This window comes from Sinocyclocheilus anshuiensis, unplaced genomic scaffold (assembly GCF_001515605.1).
Source record: "Sinocyclocheilus anshuiensis isolate Anshui unplaced genomic scaffold, SAMN03320099.WGS_v1.1 scaffold1472, whole genome shotgun sequence".
Lineage (NCBI taxonomy): Eukaryota > Metazoa > Chordata > Actinopteri > Cypriniformes > Cyprinidae > Sinocyclocheilus > Sinocyclocheilus anshuiensis.
This window is the reverse complement of record NW_015542453.1, coordinates 830,442-854,471: the sequence shown is the minus strand read 5'-3', so window position 1 is coordinate 854,471 and position 24,030 is coordinate 830,442. Positions and strand designations below refer to the sequence as shown.

General features: G+C 36.9%; 1 protein-coding gene across 1 annotated transcript; it reads right to left on the bottom strand.

The window, feature by feature from the left end:
- Positions 1-972: 972 nt before the first annotated feature.
- On the bottom strand, positions 973-5,291 carry LOC107693745 (phosducin-like). The gene is made up of 4 exons (XM_016493253.1): positions 5,196-5,291; positions 4,080-4,145; positions 3,668-3,816; positions 973-1,934 (listed from the first exon to the last, which is right to left on the bottom strand). Exons 2-4 carry the CDS (start codon positions 4,123-4,125, stop codon positions 1,416-1,418), a joined length of 714 nt encoding a protein of 237 aa, XP_016348739.1. The 5' UTR covers positions 4,126-4,145; positions 5,196-5,291; the 3' UTR covers positions 973-1,415.
- Between the last annotated feature and the right edge of the window lie 18,739 nt (positions 5,292-24,030).

The window sequence follows — 24,030 nt, the reverse complement described above, 5'->3', positions numbered from 1 at the left end:
TTTTTTTCTAGTTTCACATCAAACCATAATTGTTGGACCCCCTATTAAAGACCCCTGTTCTAAAGTACCAAAATCATCATCGTCATTTAGTTTTAACAATGTTACGCTGACCTAAAACCCCATTCACATGCACCTTCAAACGAGCACTTACACATGAATACTCTCTCATACACACACTAATCCTGGGATTTGTGAGTATGTTTTAGCAGTGATTTAGTTGAGGACGTGTCAGGACATGTTTTACCTGGAATGGCATTTGTAGCACGAAACTAGTCATGAAGACATAAAGGAACGAGGAGTGTTCTTGGCCTTTCTTGTGTTTTATTGAAATAAGTCACCCTGATGTCATGTAGTGCAGCATTACACCATATGAAATCACATTATTTCATGTTTTATTCATTAAGCAGATAGCGGCTCGATACACAAAGGATGACAAGAACAGTGTGACAGTTTGACTTTCATGTGGCAAGCCTAAGCATGCTTAAATAAGATGGCTACTCTCATTCTCTGCAAATCAGAGTTCCTATTATCACAGAAAACCAGACAATTGTATTCTGTTTTCTAGACCTGAAAAATGTCAGCGGAAACAATTCAATTTCTGTAATGAATGTACACTACTTTTTAAAAGTTTGAGGTCGGTATGTTTTGAAAGACGTTTCTTTTGATAAAAAGATACAGTGAAACGGACATATTGAGTGAATTACAAATTAAAGTAGCTTTTATTTAAATATATTTTAAAGTGTAATTTATTTCTGTGATGGCAAAGCATTTTGAAAAAGCATTTTTCAGCAGCCATTACTCCAGTATCACATGATCACTCAGAAATCATTGAAATATTCTGTTTTGGTGCTCACAAAACACTTCTTCTTAATGTCAGTATTGAAAACAGTTGTGTTGCCTAATATTTTTTGTGCAAACACTTAGATTCTTGGAGTAATGCTTTTAAAAAAAAATAGCATTTATTTGAAATAATTTTTTTTGTAAAATTATAAATAGCTTTACAATCAATTTTGATTGATTAAATGCATTCTTGATGAATGAAGGTATTACCTTCTTTAAAAAAATACTGACCCCAAACCTGTGAACATATGATCTCCTTAATAAAATATTCCAGCAGCTTCTTCGCAAACCATAATAATGTTCCTTATCCAGGAATCACAAACTAAAGGGCATGGAAAAGTCACGGAAACTCATTAGTCAAAACTTGTGGGAACCCTGGCAAATGAAACGAGCATGACTGTGCCTTTAATAACACTATGAAGTATTTAACCGCTGTAAATCACGTGTTTGCAAATGCCTTGAGGTGTGCGTGTTTGTTGAAGTCATGGCCCAGTCAGAGCGTCATTACTCCATCTATCTCTGAAACAAGACAGGTTGACTAATATAATTCACTTCCACCCTTTGAATTTCCTCAATTATTCCACGTCGGCATTCTCTTCCTCAACGGGACAGGCTGCAAAATCTTTCTCTGGCAGCAGGCCGTACTCATTTAGGAAGTTCTCCACATCCGTAGCGAAGAACTCCTCATTCAGATGCTTTGTAATGCACATAAAGTTGCCCAGCAGCTCTCCAGCCTTGTACACCAGCAGGGTGGGCAGAACGTCGTCTGAAAAACGCTCACCCGCTCCTGTGGCAGAGGCTCGGATTCGGCAGAATTTGACAGTGGAATACTCTGCTGCCAGGCAAGTCAAGCAGTTGTTGAGAGCGTCACATCCTCTGATCCCGTCATCATAGATGTGCACAACCACTAGGGTCAGATGGTGCTCTTTCTCGATGACATCCAAGAAGGCCTCTCCACTATCCAACTCAAACACGGCATCGAATTTCGGCCCAAAACTCAGGCGCTCATGCATCTCCTGCATGCACTGCCTGCGATACTTATGCAGACACCTTTCGTCCTCTTCTTGGATCATTTCGTACTCCTGAACGCTCATCTGCATGTGGTCAGACATAGCAACATAGCAATTTTAATAAACACGCAAAGCAACTCCTACACTGCCAGTCGACAAATTTAATTGAATTGTTTCTAAAATGATTCTGATTATCTTAAAAACATGTTAGTGTAGTGTTAAACACTTGAAATTAGGGGTTCAAGCACGTAGCGCTGAAACCTTATTGTAATTGTTTGAATGGCCAAGGATCAGCATTCTCCACCTAAAACTGATCGGGCAGACCAAATCGTAAGTCATAGAGACTTGAAACTAGAAGGGATGGTAGTACTCACATCGTCTACAATGTCACCAAAGCTCGTCCCAATCGGCCTGACCGGGGCGCTACAGCGATCAGAAAGTACGAAAATACTGCTAAACCTGTCGTCGCAGGCTCAAGTGTCTTATATCATTGGAATCCTTGGCTCACAATGGACAACACTACGAAAATGTGATCAAATTTTTGGGGTATTTTTTTTTATTTTTATAAAGCCTACTTTTGCGAACTAGTCCTAGGTTACACAATCGGTATGAAACCAGTGCAGAAAGATTCTCTGGAGATGGTGAATATCAATAATTATCAAAAAAGTAGAACTTTCGACTCAGAGATATTTTCGCTAAGCTCGGAAGTGCTATGTAAGAGCTCAATCTGTGGTCACAGTAAAAAGACAAAAAAGCAGAGGAGTCTGGCCACTTGGTGGTTCTATAACAGGGAGAAAAAAACATAAAAATGGCTATAACTATGCACCCGTTGGTCCGATTGGTGTGCAGTGTATTTGGCCAAAGTGCCACAAGCATCTATAAGGACTTGCATGTATCTCAAAAAACATGGCCATCAGCCAATGAATTTTGAGCACCTATTAGACAAGGTTAACGGAGGCCAATCGAAATGAAACTCAGTGTGCATGTTTGAACCATGGCCCCAGAGGTCTGTATGTTTAGTTTTGTATTTACTCTCAATTATAAATTGTCTTTATGTATGAATTTCTTTACAAAACTTACTTTTAATTTTTTTTAATTTTTTTTAATTAATGGTTATTAGACCAAATAGTGAAGGAAAAGCATATACACTACCATTCAAAGGTTTGGGGTCAGTAAGATTTTTTTAAAGAAGGAAATTAATACTTTATTTAGCAAGGATGCATTAAAACGAACAAAAGTGTTCCAAACTATTTCTGTTTCACATAAATTATGTAGTTTTGAACTGTTCATCAATGAATCCTTAAAAAATATTTTGTGGTTTCCACAAAATAATTCAGCAGCAAGGGTGTTTTCACCATTGATAATAATAACAAATGTTCCTTCAGCACCTAATCAGCATGTTAGAATGATTTCTGAAGGATCATGTGACACCTGGAGTAATGACTGCTGAAAATTCAGCTTTGCCATCACAGAAATATATTGTTGATCAAATAAATGCAACCTTGGTGAGCATAAGAGATAAAAAAAAAATTTCAAAAATCTTACCAACCCCAGTTTTTAGAAATAGTAATGTAGTTTACACAATTTTTAAAGCACTGTGATTATTTACTTAACATTTTTTGATCATTGCATAATTTTATGTTATTTCACAGTTTTGATGACTTTACTATCATTTGAAAATGTGGAAAATATTAATTATACAGAATGAGTAGCTATGTACAAGCTGGTAAGCTATGGGATGTATTTGGAATTAAAATGACTCATTTTATTGTGCTTGTTATATATGTAGATGTCAGTTGGGAATTTTTTACTGTTACCTTGCGGATGAGTTTTTCCTGGGTGTCATCATTACTAGGTTTGGGGTTGGACATCTGTCTGAGGAGCTCTCTCTTGTTTGGAGGGACGCTTTCATGGTCCTCACTCTCAAGTTTGAACTTCCTCCAGTCATGGATCACACCTTTGGGCCCTGAGATGCAAAGGTGTTTTGTTATTTAAGATCTGAATTTGTCATTTCAATCAGTGGATTGATGGATAAATCATGTTAAATCAGTTTCTTTAATTAGAGATAATCGTGGGTGTATCAAAGCATAATGAGTGAAATCTCCAGTATTGCCTCATCATTACTGTAAAATAATGAATAGCTAGCAGGATGTGTTCTGCAATCAGTGTGATACTCTAGAATGTAGAGTCTTTCCTTGTTTCGATATCAGTAATGAAATCTTTTTTCACCTGTTTGTGTTGCTGGTAGTTCCTCAATCTCAGGTGAACCTGACATGATGAATCCTCGAAGGAGACCTGATGATAGAAATTACAGTTCCTATGAGACATTTTCTTTGTCTTTATTCATTTGTTTGTGCTTGTGGTTTCAGTTTAAATAATAGTAAGTTGTTGCTCCATCTGAATATGCCCAGTTTGTGCAACTTCCTCTAAGAAATGACCTGATTTTATATTTCCAGACGATATGAGATGCACAAACATATGGGAAGTTTTATGTTATGATGGGTTACGCTAGTGCAGTGAGTCTTCATAATCAAAGTAGATTTTATTTCTGTTGCATGAGCTCTTCACACTGTCAGAGTATGTTACAATTATCCAGGTTGAGGTGGAATTAGCAGATTACTTTCTTATAGTGTTGGATTAGAATTAGAATCAGATTATATTGGTGTGAGTAATGTTTTCTTGTGTGTAAAAGTATTGTACTAATGCTACACGTACATAAACCTGAATAAGGAAATATTGAGCATCTCAATCTAAACAAACCACCTACATTTATGTGGTTTTCTCAAAACACTACCAATGTGAATGCGAGCATAGCAAAGAAATGTGCTGATCAGCTATTACACTGGATTCTACGAACAAGACATAGTCAGAAATACGTCAGAAGTAATCTTGCTCAATCCAGCCTACAGATTGCTTTGTCGATTACCTCAGATTTCCACTCTCATCAACAAGTTCCATTTGCAAAAGTGCTAGTTGCAGTTGCCATGCACAGCAGGTCTATCTAAGTCCTAGGCAGTATTTATTTAGATATGTTGTTGTTGCAGTTTTATAGACCTAAACACCAAAAATTGAAATTATTGAGTTTTATTTTGCATAATTAAACATTATTAGGTGAAATATATTGCTCACCAGGCTTTCTTTTTTTAGCATAGTGTACTGTCTGAACTAGGCCTTGTAGCAGTTTCAAAAGCACCACATTTTTTGTATTGTTTGAGCATCCTGCATATACAGTAATACTGAAAGAAGTATCTCGGAGAAACATGCTTAAGTAACGAATTCAATATTTCAATATGTTGTATGTAGGTTTAGTAAACAACAGAATAGGCAGAAAAATGTCATTCTTACCTGAGTGTTTGCTGTGAGTACCTGTCTCTGCGGTGTACTGTCTCAGATAATAATGCCATGGACATCATGGTTACATCACGGTAATAATATGGTGTGATGTAATAGGATTACAGTAGAGGAATTAAACCAGCCTGCCACAGAGAGAAACAAACAGACAAAACACAGTCTGGCACTTACAGTGTAAGAAAACCAACTTCTATTTTGTCACACACATGCTGCAATATTTACCTGTAAAATGGACAGTTTGACTGTGCTTTCAATAAAGCTTATAAAACTTGCATCTGAGCATATCTACTTGATAAGCATTGTGGTTGGCCTGGTTGGAATACCCATAATCCCTTGCGCTTGAATAATTTAGTTTTATGTGGTTGGTCAAAACATGGGGAATTATGAGGATCTGTACATTTAGTTGTCTTTTATAATGAAAGATAAAATGTTTATTTAGTGTTTTTGGTGTTTTATTTTTATTTGTTTAAGTCACCATTAGTATAATTTGTGTTCCTTTTTTGTTTGTGTAATTATTGAATGTGTGTAAATTGAACTAAACCATTTTGAGAACTCGTTTCTATTTAACAAATAAGGCCTACTTAATGTTTTACTGTACATGCTGATGAAGGCTGATTTAACTTAAAATGTTAGTTTGGCTTAACAACTGGTCTAACTTGGAAAAAGTTGGCAAAATTAAAAAATGCTTTGCAACTGTTTGCTTTATTTTTTTCTTTAAGTTAATTTTTTTACAGTGTAAATGGGGCCACTTTCATGTCTCAGCGGTATCCAACAGTTAGTATTATTCAACAGTGTCATAATTTTGACATAACGTGTATTTTAAAATTGATACACACAGTGAAAAATAAATATACTAAAATGTATTTGAAATACATTTGTTTCAATTTCAGTATACTATACATTTACATATTTATGTACTAAATAAAAATACCCTGCAACTGTACTTTTAGTTTACTAAACTTAAACTCTGCTAAATTGGAACCCCTTAACTGTCACCGTCCCACCTGTGGGACGCTTGGCGCTCTTTTTTTTTTTTGTTCTTTTTCTTTATCAAATCTTTTAGTAATCATCATAAATTATATATCATTTATAAATAATTAAAGCTTAGAAGCATTAAAGCTTAGAAGCCTAAGATTCATCCTGTGAAAACCATTTTGAAATCGGACATTGCGTTACCATGGAAATGGTACTTTAAAATCTTTTGGCGGTCTCCTCCCCCTTAGTGGGCAGTGTCAAGTGTCATATTACAAAATGCATTAGCCTACGGTCTTTTTTCAAACAAAACTTTTTATAATCTTAACAATAAACATATCATTTGAAAGGTCTGAGTCTCAGGATTCCATATTTGGTAATGTTGAAGTAATATTGACAGAGAAATCTAGACATTTGTGACAGAAAAATGCATTTTAAAAAAATCAATGGAGTTTGGATGGCACCCGGTGGCTATTTGTGGTATGACGTCCTAAATAAAATCTCACAGGAACCTCAATTTTTCAACTTCAAATTTGGAACATAACTTATTTAGACATAAGGCTTTAATTTTATATAAATTTTACAGTAAAACCGGTTATGTAAAATATTTATTATAAATAAAATAACATGTATATAGTGCATTTTATTTACAGTAAATTTAAACTTCTATAACTTTTGGATTCTTTAACTTTGAAATTGAAATTCCACTTTTGCAATAATCTGCTGATTTTCTTCTTTAAAAAGAGACCAACCTTAGGTCTGTATTCCAAAGTGTTCATAAATTACAACAATTTAAGTTTGGATAGTGCACTTTCATGCCTATTTTAAAAAATGGGGGGTGACAGTTAAGGGGTTAATGCACTTTAATTGTGAGGAAGTAGAGCTGAAGTCCAACTAAAGATATACTGAAGTATATTTGATTGTGCTAAAGTGGAACTATTGCAAGTATACTTCAGATACACTTTAAATACCTTGCATTTATCTCATATTATTCAAAAATTATATAATCCTCATCAACAGTGACATTAAAACACATTTCAGGCTTGGCATTAATAAATGTGCATTGTGCACAAGTGATACTCCAAATACAGTTTAATTATAATTTTTTATATCAGTAAAGTCTCAAGCGATATGTCAGTAAATATGTTAATAGATTTGAACTATACTTAGTATGAAATAAATGTATTTTAAATATATTACTTTTTGTAACCTTATTTATTATTAAATGATATAACCTTATAATATAACATTGTCGTAATTTTGATGTATCTGTTGAAATCATACTTAGTTTGGCTAATTTCCCTTTTCCATCCCTTTAAGACCTATAAAAGTCACGGAAACGTCGTAAAAAAGAAGAAGAATATTTATTTTTATTTTATTTATTTATTATCTTATTTTATTTATTTATTTTGAGAACAGTCTATGAATTAAAGAAATTTTATTTTAGTAGTATATTTTAATTTTATTACTTTCCAGCTATAAGGAATGACTCTGTAGTGAAATTTCATAATGTGTTTTTCATCTTCATAAACTTCACTTTTTTATTGTAGTTGCTGCCAATTACATCTCAAAGCTGGTGTTGCCTTTATGTGTCATGACATGAATGTGAAGCGTTCTGACACCTGGGTTAGGTACTCTTGGGATAGAGACTTGATGTACAGACTGATATCCCCTCCTGCCTGCACATGAGGTGATTCTAGCATGTTGTTCCATGTCCTTCTTATCTCATCTCAGCTTACTTTACATACTCTCTACAATGGGACAAAAAGAGGGGTCAATTTGTGAAGAAAAGGAAACACTATAGTTAACAAGTAAAAAAAGTTTTCATGCATCACTAGATGGTGGTAAAATCCACTGAAATGTCTTTCAAACGTTGTGAGTAGAAAGACCTCCCAGCAACTATGATGTTATATCAGCAGACTCATGCTTTATCTGAGCAGGGCAATCTGCCAACCAGCTGTTTCTGTGCTAAAGTGGAACTATTGCAAGTATACTTCAGATACACTTTAAATACCTTGCATTTATCTCATATTATTCAAAAATTATATAATCCTCATCAACAGTGACATTAAAACACATTTCAGGCTTGGCATTAATAAATGTGCATTGTGCACAAGTGATACTCCAAATACAGTTTAATTATAATTTTTTATATCAGTAAAGTCTCAAGCGATATGTCAGTAAATATGTTAATAGATTTGAACTATACTTAGTATGAAATAAATGTATTTTAAATATATTACTTTTTGTAACCTTATTTATTATTAAATGATATAACCTTATAATATAACATTGTCGTAATTTTGATGTATCTGTTGAAATCATACTTAGTTTGGCTAATTTCCCTTTTCCATCCCTTTAAGACCTATAAAAGTCACGGAAACGTCGTAAAAAAGAAGAAGAATATTTATTTTTATTTTATTTATTTATTATCTTATTTTATTTATTTATTTTGAGAACAGTCTATGAATTAAAGAAATTTTATTTTAGTAGTATATTTTAATTTTATTACTTTCCAGCTATAAGGAATGACTCTGTAGTGAAATTTCATAATGTGTTTTTCATCTTCATAAACTTCACTTTTTTATTGTAGTTGCTGCCAATTACATCTCAAAGCTGGTGTTGCCTTTATGTGTCATGACATGAATGTGAAGCGTTCTGACACCTGGGTTAGGTACTCTTGGGATAGAGACTTGATGTACAGACTGATATCCCCTCCTGCCTGCACATGAGGTGATTCTAGCATGTTGTTCCATGTCCTTCTTATCTCATCTCAGCTTACTTTACATACTCTCTACAATGGGACAAAAAGAGGGGTCAATTTGTGAAGAAAAGGAAACACTATAGTTAACAAGTAAAAAAAGTTTTCATGCATCACTAGATGGTGGTAAAATCCACTGAAATGTCTTTCAAACGTTGTGAGTAGAAAGACCTCCCAGCAACTATGATGTTATATCAGCAGACTCATGCTTTATCTGAGCAGGGCAATCTGCCAACCAGCTGTTTCCACAGTCATTTCTTTGGCGTATTTCTGAGCCGTTAACGCACACCCTTTTCTGACACACTTTGTTGAGGGGTGGGAACAGTGTAGCATTACACATTGTTTAACTTTTTCTTCTGATCCTTTGATAAGTCTACCATTATACACTAAACAAATACCTCAGCAGCCTCTTTTATGACCTACATCAATCACAGCTCTGCACACTCTATTCTATTGTAACCTCAACTTCATGAGGTGCATGCTGGGATCATTTTTAAACTGTGCTAAAAGAGTTGACGTGTGATGAACACTTGTTGACTACTTTTCCTTCACTCTGTGGTCAAAAATTGTAATGAAATACAGTAAAACCTTTTCTTAACCTTTTATTTAGGTTAAACTTACTTTTTGTTTAAAATAATGAAAGTCAAATAAAAAGTCAAAAAATAAATTCAAGCGTTTAAGTTTAAGTGAATCAAACGGTTTTCAGGTCCTGAGAAGCATAAATTCAGTAAGTGTCCAAACTTTGGTATAATAGTGTGTGTATGAAAACCAAGCATGTTAATGTTCAATTATTCTGTCAAACATTTCAACAAGCATTTCAAGTCTTTTGTTTTTAGAATTTATAACCGTATTATGAAATTATATAATGTTTTATTACACGGCGCTGTGGAATACTTGATTCTGATTGGTCAATCGCGCCATCCAGCGGTATGTTATTCCCAGATAACAACCGCCAAATTGAATAACACACCGCTCATCCGGGTACTACGAGTTATCTTGACCGGTACTACTTATATGCTTAACGAGTCACTCCGCTATCGTTGACTGTCTGGTGCCATCTTGTGACTGAAAACACTTAACCACCGCGTATTACAATGGAAGACTTCAGCATTAATTTCAACATATATGGTAAAAACAAATCTTTTTAGCCGTGTAATAAGCGGGATAATGTACATCCAGCCGGTTGTTATCTCAGAATAAACCCCTTCAGGCTGATACAAGACCCCGATCTGCTTCGCGTCGGGGTCCTGATCACCCTGTCGGGGTTTATTCTGAGATAACAACCAGCTGGATGTACATTATCCCTTACATAAAAAACTATGTGAATTACACAAATCTGCTTTATACCTTAAAATAGGGGTGTAACGATTCATCGATATGGATCGATACATCGATACGATGTCTGACAATACGATGCATCGATGCCACATGTAAAATATCAATATCTGTATAAATAGGCACCTTTATTTTGGCACTGTCCACATCAGGACTCGATATAAGGACTGCCCGAAGGCACAAGGTGAGCATAAAAGACGCTCGGGATTGTTTGCGGAACAGTCGAGCGCTGTGTGAGAAGTTCCCTCTCATAGGTTCACTTCCATGCTGCGATGACGTCATTGCTATGGGAACATCTCCGGTGTGACGGATGTCTGAAGCCCTTATACCATCACGCCAATTTATTGGCCAATAGCGCTTAGCACCGCCCCAAGCATACGTCACGTATGCTCATATATGCATATATATATTTCATCAGATTTTAATTCCTTCAGGAAGCGAATCATCTGTTGCCCGTCGGAAAGAGATTCTTGTGTTCTAAGCCATCTATTTATATAGAGCAGTTTACTCCTCTAAGGCGGACACAATGAGTTTTCCGGTATGTATGGATGCTGCATGTCACACAGACTCACGAGGAAACAGGTAAGAAGACCGCTTTGCAGCCTTTATCTATTGTTGTATCCGTGATATCTGTGTTTGAGTAAGTTGCGCTCTGGGCTGCTCTCTTTCTGAGGAAGGAGAGATGATCGTTCAACCGCCGCTGTTCCAGTTCTGCGGTTGCCGAGGCGCCGCACGAGCTCGATGCTTGGGGTGACGGCGATGAGCCCGAGTGTACAGAGAGTGAGAGAACGGAATTAATCCCCTTCTCTCTGGCTCTCTTCCCCAGACCGCGTGCGTTCATCAGAAGAGCGCCTCGTGAGTCAGGTGGTTAGTCAAATCTGATTCCCGCTCCGGAAGCTCGTAATCGATTCTTTCGGCTGCGGATTAGATGATGCATACTCTACAGCAGCCTCGGGCTCAAGCTCGCAGGCGACACAAGCTGTAGGTATAAGCTATGGGTTAAGGGGCGAGCTTACGGATATAAAATCCCCGTTGCTCTACTCCCTCGCTGGATCAAGTGTTTCTCAAGTTTATTAAACAACATGAGAGGCACTGATTTTTAGGACGTTAAGTCGTGCACTGTGGTTTTTGGCACTTCGAGCTACCAAGCATTAGTTTGCCCGATTAATTACTATTTCTTTCAGCTCCGCTGCTGCATTGAGCTGAAACAAATAAGTGGAAGAGCTCACTGTGTTTCAGAGTATTTCTTATTGCAAGCTATAACAGTGAGCAGGCGGTTTTTTTCCCTCTCTTTAATGTTACCAGCTGCGCTGTACTAATGCAGACACATTCATTTGATTTGGCGCTTATGCTTCCAACTCTTTGTTCGTGTAATGTTTTTAGACGCAGACTCTGAGGAGTCCTGCAGCAGATGTTTGTTGTGCACTATGATATGGCGCTTCGAGCTACCAAGCATTTGTTGCCCGACTACTTCTCTCAGCTCCGTTGCTGCATCGAGCTGAAACAAGTGGAAGAGCTCACGTGTTTCAGAGTATTCTTATAGCAAGCTATAACAGTGAGCTGGCGGTTTTCCCCCCCTCTCTCTCTAACGTTACCTGCTGCGCTGCACTGACGCAGTCACGTTCATTTGATTTGGCGCTTATGCGTCCAACTCTTGTTCGTGTACTTTTTAGACGCAGACTCTGAGGAGTCCTGCAGCAGATATTTTGTCGTGCACCATGGTCTTGGCGCTTCATGCTACCGAGCGTTGGTCTGCCCGAGTAATATAATATTTCTGAGTTGAAATGTGTTCCGGTCTCTTGGCAGAGATTACCGACACTATTCTTAATTCTAGGGCTCCCTCCACGAGACGCTGTATTCCCTTAAGTGGACACAATCTGCTGGTTTCCCGTTTCATGCAAGGACGAGATGGCTTAGTCCTTTCCGCCCAGCACAGGATTCCTTTTTGGGACTTATTTTTCGATTGGAAGGCCTGGCAGGCCATCCATTTGAGCCATTTAAGTCTGTCAGATAACTTTGAAACCTTAAGCAGTTTTTTGGTAATCCTATTCTCTCTTAGAGGACTGAGGATCTGCAGGCTCTGTCAGCTCCTCTTGTATGGACTTTGCCCCGAGGCTGGTTAAGTCTTTCTGCTTCCTAGGCCTAGTTAATCCTAAGGCTGTTTTGACACCGTTTTGCTTTCAGCAAGTGGTTGGAGGCTTTCTCCCCTGCTATGTGGGGTCAGATAGCGACTATACCTCTAGCCTATGAGGCGCGTGGTGTGACTTCACCTCTAGAGGTGCGTGCTCATTCTACGAGAGCAATGGCTTCTTCTCAGGCTCTTTTTAAAGGGCCCTTGATGGGAGATGTCTGTGCTGTGGCAGGTTAGTCCTCTCCTAGCACTTTCATCAAGTTCTTGTCTGGACGTGAGGATGGCTCTTGGCTCCCGGTTCTCTTCCACTTGAGCAGACTCTTTCCTCAGTCTTCCAGCTGGGGCATCCTCAAACGGAAGGTGGAGGAGCGCAAGGTCTCTAACATCCACCAGGTCTGTGATGTCATCATGGAGGAGTGGAAGAGTGGCAGCCTCTGGTGAACTCCATGCCCAAGAGGGTTAAGGCAGTGCTGGAAATCACTACTTTACATTGTAGCAAAGTGTCATTTCCTCAGTGTTGTCACATGAAAAGATATAATAAAATATTTACAAAAATGTGAGGGGTGTACTCACTTCTGTGAGATACTGTATCTTAGGTACGTCAGGCGAGATGGTATAGCGTTCTCATAGCGATGACGTCATCGCAGCATTGAAGTGAACCTATGAGAGGGAACATCTCGGTTACGTATGTAACCTTGGTTCCCTGAATAGGGAACGAGATGCTGCAATGCTGGCCGTTCCGTACCTTCGATAGCACTTCCTTCGTCATAGTGTAAAATCTGATGAAATAGCGCGCAGCGCGCATATATGAGCATACGTGGCGTATGCTTGGGGCGGTGCTAAGCGCTATTGGCCAATAAATTGGCGTGATGGTATAAGGGCTTCAGACATTCGTCACACCGGAGGTGTTCCCATAGCGATGACGTCATCGCAGCATCTCGTTCTCTATTCAGGGAACCAAGGTTACCTACGTAACCGAGATGTTTTCTGCGCACACATCTGAACCGTTCGCACGCACACAGACAGCTACGAATACTAAATTGAGCTCTCTTCCGCTTTTTTGCGCATGAATGAATAAATACAGACAAAATTACATTAAAATGCGCGTTTTGGCGAATATCCTAGTAAACACAGTCGGTTAGGCATATGTCTTAACGTAAACAGTTGAGAAAGAAAAGGCATGTGTATCAGTAGGCCTATATTAAATCCGTGCTTCGTTCTTAAAGTGAAAGCAAACTAATAATAAATCTAATGCTGTCAAAGAAAAATACAAGTGCTCACTGCTCCTGACTAAATAACCTTTGTAACATCAAAAAATTATTAATCTATATTTAATTTATACAGTGAAGATTATGCCGTTATTTTACATTTGATTATTACATTTCTGTAGCGTACCTGAAAATTTATTTTAGACTGAGCTGAAAAACCTGAAAAGCACTGTTTATTGAACTTGTGTCTTTGTTGTATTGTATTTATTTTCTGCTATTGCTTGTAATTTGGTTATCTGTAGAAAAGACTTTTAGCACTGAGCACATAGTAGCAGTCAGAATTGTTTTTCCAATTGTTTATTTTCTTTATTATTTAAAAAAAAATGTGTAAGTTTTTTGTTGTTGTGAATGTCCCAATTGAGGTACAGGATGTGAAAATTTCAGATAAATGTTCATGTTATATATTTTGGTTGCATTTGTGAGTTAATAAAAATGTAGATGGTTGTTTAAAGTAGATATATAATATCATAATATCAATATCGATCGATATACTCCTGTATCGAATCGAATCGTAATCGTATCGTAGAATTTTTTGAGGTATCGGCAAATATCGTATCGCTGGGTATGAGAATCGATATCGCATCGTATCGTGACAAACCATCCGATTTACACCCCTACCTTAAAATGTATAACCACCATAGTAATGTTTTTTTTAATCTTTTTGTTTATTTAATAGAGAAATTAATATTTTACCATCACAGCAAAAAATAGAATATATTAAAATAGAAAAAAGTCATTTTAAATCGTTGTAATACTTAACAATATTGCTGTTTTTGCTGTGTTTTTAACAAATAAATGCAGCCTTGGTGAGCGTAAGAGACTTTCTCAAAAACATTACCCCAAACTTTAGCCAAAGGTTCAACTAAAGCAGACCTTTCTGGAAGTAAAGTGAGTCAGCCAGCCTGTTATGTAAGAAGTGAAAGTTTGGAGGAAGCGTGAATCTCCACTCTTACAACAGACCTACCAGGGAAAACTCACTCTACTGAAGCCACAACACATGTGAGTGTTTCCCATGCTGACCTCATATGGTTTTATCATAACCTGTAGTGGAAATTACCTTCTAAACAGACCCCAGTGCTGGATTGTGCTGGATTGTTGAAGCAATCTTCACCCGTCAGGAATGCTTACTTCCGTATGAGTTAATAACCACTCTGACTCTATATTTCCTTGTTAATTTTAAATTAAGTAAATATTTTTTAAAGCGGATATGGCAAAAAAAAAAGAAGCTTATTGTTTATGTTGTGAAATATAGTACACTGATTAGGATCTTCGGACCATAGTCAAAAATTAAAGGATTTTATATAAAACGACCTCTACACCTGTTTGTCTCTGGCCACTCATTGCCACTGGTGGTTTGCGAGGACAGAAACGTCCAGTCCATTGGGTCAGGATGCGTTAGCCCACGAGTGGCCGAATTGCACTTTTTCCACTGTTATGGAAGACATTGCACAGAATATTCCTATTAATATTAATATACAGAGTGCTTCTGGTAGCGCCTCAATGGCCAGTCAGGCCATAGTTTCCTCTTCTTCTGAGCCAGTCACAGGGCGAACCATGGGAGCTTCCCATCAGACAGGATCTCCTCTCTCAGCTGAATGGGCGTGTTTGGTATCCGGATCGTACTCGTCTTCAGCTTGGGGTTTGGCTGCTGGGTCCAGTTCACTGTTAGTGGATTGTGAGCCAGTGGTAATCCATAATATTGGTAATGCTAGAGCTCCTTCAATTTAACAGATTTATACTGCTCGCTGGAGAATATTTTCTTCCTTGTGTGGGGATTAAGTTGTTGATCCAGTTCACTGTTATGTGCCAAAAGTGTGGCTTCTAATAACTCCTGTTTCACTAGAAGGAATTGAAACAACTCTATTTCTGTGCCAGTTAACTTTTTGTGAGCATGTCTTAGATACAGTTTTTGGGAGAATCAAATCTTGTGCTTGTTGAATCCATCTAGCACATTTTATAACAGGTGAGTATTAATTGCCATCAGACATTGAACGTCTCTGTTTGGATGCTGTCAAGGAAAATCCAAGAATCAGGTGTGAACATGCCTGGTTGTCTGTTATTATCTTCTGTTGGACATTAGCTTGCCATAGAAACAGAGTTATAGTTTGGAAAATATTGCATAGCCAGGGTGAAAAAAGAAATGTGAACAAGCAGGTGTTGTGTGTCTGTGCATGAATGTTTGTGATTATATAACCAGCTCATATCTGAGCCAACATGGCTTCTATTAGGATGCTAATCTGTGCAGTATATTAAATTTTCTGTGTCTATTTGAAAGATGCTGAGCAACACTGAAATTCTCTGCAGTGATGCAAATTTTTAAAAACGCAGTACGACTTGGTAGAAATATTAATTGTGACAGTGAGTATGAATGCAAAGCTCTGATTGTTACTTCACCTCTCAAATGAGGTAGTGGAATCAGTTTAATGTCTTTGCTGTCATTCTGCACTGCCAAATTGTGCTGACTCTGTGTTTAATCTCTACAGGATGCATTTGTTCTTACAGCATTACTGAAAAAGGAAACCAGCCTAGACCAGCATGGAAACTCACAGCCAGAGAAAACACGATAGAGGTGGCTCTGGACTCGGTTCCTCTGTTATTACTCTAATTTCTTTTACACTTGTTGGATGACGACCAGAGCTTTCTCAGAAATGTTGTAAGAACCACTACATGAGAAACTCTCTTATATAATACATTCAGCTAGTGGTCGCTGAAGAGCTTTGTCCACTACTCCCTCATTAGTGTATACTGGCATACTAACACTGTTATCCCTTAATGTTCACTCGCAGATCAGATCTGATTACTTCCTCAAAGAATATGAGCTCATATAGTGATGGCATATTTGTAACGTTTTATTTCTGAGTAACAGTAAACAAAATAAAAATTACATGACAAAATACAGCATGTATAGGTGTCTGTACTACCTAGCAAATGAGACTTGAAATACAATCACATGCAGACTAGGCCTAAATAAAATTTGTTTTGAGAATGATACAGATAATTTTACTCAAATATTTTTGGTAACACTTTAATTTTAACACTTTTTTTATTTTATTTTAATGTGTCCTTGTTACACATAATTATTGCATAATTACATGCAAGTAACCCTAATCCTAACCTTAACAATACAAAAAGTACATGTAGTTAATTAATATTACTCAGTACTTAAATGTATAATTACACTGTAACAAGGACACCTTAAAATAAAGTGTAACCATACTTTTTACTAAACAATGTGAACAGGACAGGAATACCCTTATATGGACATGGTTTGGGAGTGTCCAAACAATCCTTTGCGATCCTTCAGAATAATTCATAAAGTATTGAAAAGATTCACTATTTAAATGTATCACTATGCCTTAATCATTCCAAAGACAAAGAGCATAGTATATGTGTTTAATTCAAATATATTTCAACTGTGTACTGTTTTTTTAATTGGGTATTTGCTGCAAACAAACATAAAACCTCTAAATATGTAAGGGATATTTCACACTAAGTGTTAATTGGTTCAATGCAACTCTTCATATACTGTATATTACCACAGTTCACAGTTCTGATTATAGATGTCAAAATTACATACAGGAGATGGCCATGTTATTTACCCTTTACCAATGGCTGCTTCCTGAAGCGATTTGTTTGTTTACATTAATTTGGAACGACCTGCATATACTGCATACTGTTCCCGCAGTGCCCTTAAATAATAGTTCACCCAAAAATGCAAATTTGACAAATTACTCATCCTCAGGCCATCCAAGACGAGTTTGTTTCTTCATCTGAGCAGATTTGGAGAAATGTAGCATTTTATTACCTGCTTCCCTCTGCAGTGAATGGGTGCCGTCAAAATGAGAGTTTAAACAGCTGATAAAAACATCACAACAATCCACAAGTAATCCACATGACTCCAGGCCATCAATTAACCAAGTGAAAAGCTGCATGTTTGCAAGAAACAAATCCATCATTAAGGCATTTTAACATTGAACGGTCGCTTCTGGCCAAAATACCAGAGAGTATCTCATTCTGACGGCACCCATTCACTGCAGAGGATCCATTGGTGAGTAAATGATGTGATGCTAAATTTTCTCCAAATCATTTAAGACGAAGAAGCAAACTCATCTTCTATGGCCTAAGGGTATATTTTCATTTTTAAAAAAAATACAGTTTTGAATTAGTCTGATGGGGTTTTTTTTTTTCCTCTTGACTTTTTTTCTTTTTTTCTGTTTTGACAAATTAGACTACTTTGTCATATAATGGCTGTGCATAATCATCCCCTCTACAGAGGTGGTCTGAACTCTCACTTGCTATCTCTTTCAGCCACAGATGTTTTCCATTCCCAGTCTTGTGCCAGATGCCTGGTGTGCATCTAGGCAAAGCGTCAACCCTGAAATGCGTAGACAGAGACAAAACCCCAATTCAGAAATTCCTGCTCCACACGCACAGACCATCAGGTTTAGTGAATCATTCCGTCTTCTGCAGCTTTTTTCTTTGAATGTGGCTTTGCTGTCATTACAAAGCCAACAAGTACAGTTATCAAAGCAGCTACAATCCGGTTTACAGCAAACCGTGAGTCAGTGGGAGAAATGTGTTTGAGGATAATTCTTTTTGTTTTCCTTACAGGGACATAGAGAAAACAGCCGGTGTAATAAAGCAGATTTGTGCCATTCCCAGACGCCCCATTCATACTTTTCAAAACTGTAGAGCAAAGGTGAGAAACAATATTCCACTTGAATGTTTGTCAATGACATTGACATCACTTTGAGCTGAGTATTGGCAGTATGAGCTGATATCATCGGCGGAAGAAATCTTGAGTTGCTCAAAACAAATAAACAGACCTGTGTCCTTAGGAACAGGCCTTGCCTAAGAGATTTAAAAAATGTGCCAGTTGTTAGCTGAAGAGAATTGATAATATACTTAACTTCTAACCTTAAAAGTCCAACACATCCGGTCAAGACACTCCCACTCACCCGACCACTGTGTCTGCTTTACTTCAGACGTTTAAACGTCTCAAATATTTAAAACATATTAGATAGATAGAGACATTTTTTTATGACTCAGACCAGAAATGCCTATAATGAACTGAGAATGGAGACTGAAATCTAACTGAAAAGTAACTGAAAAAGAGCTGTATACTATCTAATTATTAATTATATGACATTGTAACTGTTTTCAGTTCATTGAGAGGATGTATATAAACAGATATGAGATGTGTACACAGGTGCAGAGGTCTTTGACCGCTTCAGTTTGTTTTGCGTCACTTTGTATATTTGGTTTATAAACAGTGTTTCACTAGTTTAAAATATGTGACCCTGGACCACAAAACCAGTCTTAAGTCACTGAGGTATATTTTTAGCAATAGCCAAAAAAACACATTGTATGGGTCAAAATTATCGATTTTTCTTTTATGCCAAAAATCATTAGGACATTAAGTAAAGATAATTTTCCATAAAGATATTTTGTACATTTCCAAACATAAATATATCAAAACTTAATTTTTGATTAGTAATATGCATTGCTAAGAACTTCATCTGGACAAATTTAAAGGCGATTTTCTCAATATTTTGATTTTTTTGCACCGTCAGATTACAGATTTTCAAATAGTTGTATCTCGGCCAAATATTGTCCTATCCTAACAAACCATACATCAATGGAAAGATTATTTATTCAGCTTTCAGGTGATGTATAAATCTCGATTTCGAGAAATTGACCCTTATGACTGGTTTTGTGGTCCATGGTCACATATGAACTTTTATAACCTTCAGCAAGCAACAATGCTTAACTGGTAATGATATAGCAATGTTGCTAAATATTGAGTAATGCTTTGTGTTGAAATAAAAAACTGTCATTCTGACCTCATACAGTGTCTGATACTCATCTCATTATCAGAACTGAACTGAAACCATGTAGAAATTGAGATATCGGAGACTGTACATATTTGCTAGCATTTACAACAACAAAAAAAAGTGTAACAGTGTATGGTAATGTTGTCCTAATACTAAATTAATGTATGCCAGTCAAATTTTGTATTGACATTTTATATAGCATTAATCATGAGTTTGTCATAGTTGTGGTCCAGTGATGCCAGTACAAAAATAAATGACACTTGATGAAACTTTACACAATCACAGCCATGTAGTGCGTGATGATAATGTTGAAATCTATGATCTAGGTGATCTGTATGTGATAATGACAGCACTGTCACTGCTTGGCATGATGTATCTATTCTGTGGCACATTAATCATTGATTTGTCATAGGTGTTGTGGTCTCATATCAATGTACGTTATACTTTACACAATCTGTGAAAAGTAATAGCAGTGTATTGAGTGGGTTTCAGGTGATTTTTGTCTAAACTAGAATTTGTTTACGTACGAATGTGAACGTCTGGGGTGTATGTGTATGTTGCTGTGTTGCCATGGATCAAATTCCTGCTGTGTCTGCAGCAATGTAACTGACGCGTTCAAGGCCCAGAAAGGTAGTAAGGACATTGTTAAAATAGTCCATGTGACATCAGGGGTTCAACCATAATTTTACAAAGCTACAAGAATACTTTTTGTGTGCAAAGAAAACAAAAATAATGACTTTATTAATTGAGTAATTAATGACAGAATTTTCATCTTTGGGTGAACTATATCATAATAATTATATATTAAATATAATTACATATACTAATTAGGTTTCATACAGTATATATATATATATATATATATATATATATATATACTGTATATATATAGGGCAAAACAAGCATTAACAACTAAAAATAAAGATGTCTCTTTTAGGAAAAATGTATGACAGTAGCCTATATTATAAAATTACTTTTTCTAGACCTTGAAAAGTCATGTCAGTTAATAAATTCTCAAAACCTTTTTTATAGATTTATATATACACATTTTCCAAACTCTAAAATAATTTATCAGGTAGATATTTATTTTTAAAAATCCTCAACTCTTATTCAGTAACTCTCAAATAACTGTAAAAGTCACGGGGCCAATGGGGTGACGTCTCAAAAAGACTGAGAAATACTGCTCAAGATGATAGTGACAGCCTCCTTAGTAGTTAGATAGTTTGATATCTAGATCAGACTAGATGTTAAAGGGGTCATATGATGTTGCTAAAAAGAACATTATTTTTTGTATTTGGTGTAATGAAATGTGTTCCACATCTGAATATTTGGTTTGAACTGTTCTGGAACAGTGTTGTAAATACAACTTAACCACTGATGTCTAGTTGTGTCCTCTTTTGGAAGCCCAAACAAAGTAGTTTCGCTTTCCCAATGAAACACACGGCGGGCTAGAGTGAGCGGAGGGCGGCTTGAGTGAGCGGAGGCGGGCTTGCGGCAACCACATGTGACGACCCCGGATGTATTCCCTCAGCGACCAGCACAGATCAGCTCTAGGCATGACGAAGCGGATATCGTCCTTTTTTGAAAGGCCAAACAAAGTAGTTTCGCTTTCACAATGAAACACACAGCTCTTCACGACATGGCGGCGGCAACAATACTACAGCGAGAATAAAAGTTACACCTTCTTTCTTTACGTGAACATTTGGGCGGCGTTATGCAAATCTTCCCACATCGTGATGTAGATATGTGGGGGTGTGTTAGAACGAGCCGTTTTAGGTAGGCGTGGTTAACTCTTAACTTTTATAAAGAATATCTCTTTGGATTTGAGACTTTAGTCTTTGCAACTTTACAGATCTTCTTTATGCACCAAGAGCTTGTAACACTCCAAAGAGTAAGGAAAAATTGAAATAGCATCATATGACCCCTTTAATAGTTGAGGTCACACTTTAGTTTGGAGACCAATTTTCACTATTAACTAATTATTAACTATGACTTTTGCCTCAGTAAACTCCTAAATTGCTGCTTATTAATAGTTGGTAAGATAGTTGTTGTTAAGTTTAGGTATGAGTAGGATTAGGGGATCTAAAACAGAATCATGCAGGATAAGACATTAATATGTGCTTTATGAGTGCTAATAAACAGCCAATATGCTAGTAATATGCATGCTAATAAGCAACTATAATTTTTATATCAGTAAGTCTCAAGTGATATGCCAGTAAATATGTTAATAGATTTTAAATATACTTAGAATGACAATAAATGTTTTTTTAATAATATTACTTTTTTACTATCATATTTTTGCTAGCTGGGAAAATTAAATTATATTATTGTGGATAATAAAGAAGCAAAGGCAGAAACATATTAACCCATTGCACTGCAATAAAGGTGTGTCTGACAACCATAAACTAAAATAATTAAATGTTGTAAATCAAAGAAATTAATTGGAGAAACTGGGTTATTGTGCTGAGACAATTCTTTGGGTGTTGCATGGGAACTTGTAAAGGCTGTACAAGCACCAACATGCCAAAGAAAACCAGCTGAAAAATGTCTTGTTCACTGGTGTGGTGAGTCAAATGACCTAACTGACAGAGGAAAGTGAAATAGATGTTTAGTCTATGCTAAAGGAAGAGCAGAAATCACAAAGGCTTGGATGTATGCTGCTCATCACACACAAAGGTCAAAAGGGGTTACAAATCTATGATGCAATTTAGGTTACAAAACCCACATGCTCACTGCACGTGTGTTGTATAAGAAACAGGAAAGAGCTGGAAACTGGCTGGCAAGAAAACTACAGTTGGCCAGCCCTAATTAAAAAAAAAAACTAAAAACTTGGCTCAGGACTTAGCTTAGCAACTCTCTAGTGTGTTTATTTATTTAACTAAATAAAAAAGTCATTAAAGCGATAGTAATCAATTCTGTAATCATTTAATAATCCTCAGCCTGTTTAAAACTTGTTTTTCTTGAGATTCTTTCTTCTGTGGAACATAAAAGAAGCTCAGCTTTCATAGTATGGAAAAATACTATGGAAGTCAATGGGGACCAGCAACTGTTTGGTAACCAACTGTTTGGTTTTGTGTTCAGCAGAAGAAAGAAATTCATGAAGATTTGGAACAGATTGAGGTTGAATAAATGATGGAAGAATTTTCATTTTTGAGTAACCTACCCCTTTAAACTGATGTTCAGTCCAGACTGAATGAGCAGAGTATTGTCTCTTGTCCTGTTGTGAAGACACGTTAGAAAATGCACTATCGGACAAATTCAGACAGTGATGATCTATTGTAACACTTTAGTTTAGGGACCAATTATTACTATGAACTTGCACATTTCACAATGCACATTTCTTAATATTAAACATAAAATGTGTTTTAATGTCACTATTAATAAGGATTGTATGGTCTCTGTATAATATCAGTCTTTAAATGCAATATATTTAAAGTGTACCTGAAGTATACTTACTTACGCAATAGTTCCACTTTAGCACAATCAAATATACTTAAGTATATCTTTAGTTGGATTTCAGCAGTCCTTCCGCACAAAGTGCATTAACTACAAAATTATTTGTTCCAACTTAGCAGGTTAGTATACTAAAAGTATATGCAGGGTATTTTTATTAAGTACATAGATATGTAAATGTTTTTGTAGTACTTAGCATGAAATAAATGTATTTCGAATATATTAGTATATTTATTTTTCACTAGGGAAGCCCTAAAGAAAATTCAGTCAATATTCTACATTTAGATACCCTAAACTAACCGCTGTATTTTTGCACACTTGCTTTATATGCTTAAACTACATGTTAAAAATAAATCTTTCCTCCACATGGAGAACCTGCAATCTTCTGCGTTTGAACTTCACCTGTGTCTGGGAAAAGTAAACTCTTCTCCCTAATTTTAACTTCCAGTTAGCACGTTCTAGGCACTAAACCACTTTCCCAGAACAGTTGCCATGGCCCAGCTAGAGCCACATTCCCGCACGTCATCGTGCACAGCTTGCTGTGTATTTTTCCAGCTTGATTATTATGGAGCTTGACAGTGTATGTGTCACGTTGCACACACATACGAGGGACGAGGAGACGCTGGAGAATATGTTGACAAGACTTTATTTGCACCAAGGAACCAAGGGAGACGAACACAGGAAGACCTTCACGAAGACGTACAGGAAGACGTACAACAGCGGACCGAGAACTTGGGACTGGGAACACATTTTATACACACACACACACACACACACAGGAGGAGGGGATGACGAGACACACCTGGGAGCAATAAAACCAAGGGAAACACCTGGGACAAATGAAATAAACTAATCAGGACAGGAACAGGAAACTAACCAAATAAGGGCATGGGAAGGCACATGGGGAGCAGGACACACACAAAACATGGAACAGAGTCTGACATAACACCCCCCTCCGGAAGGCGTGACCTCACGCCATATAACATCCAATGGGGAGGGGGGGTGGGCACTCTGGAGGTCCCTCAGGACAGACACGGGACAGTGGGCCTCCAGAGCGGTACCCGTTCGGGGTGCC

Bases quoted from the DNA above. Each gene is read 5' to 3' on its own strand.
- LOC107693745 (XM_016493253.1), bottom strand. From the start codon at position 4,125: ATGTCAGGTTCACCTGAGATTGAGGAACTACCAGCAACACAAACAG. The intron at 3,817-4,079 runs GTGAAAAAAGAT...TTTGCATCTCAG, and splicing joins ACTACCAGCAACACAAACAG to GGCCCAAAGGTGTGATCCAT. The intron at 1,935-3,667 runs GTAACAGTAAAA...GACCACATGCAG, and splicing joins AGGAAAAACTCATCCGCAAG to ATGAGCGTTCAGGAGTACGA.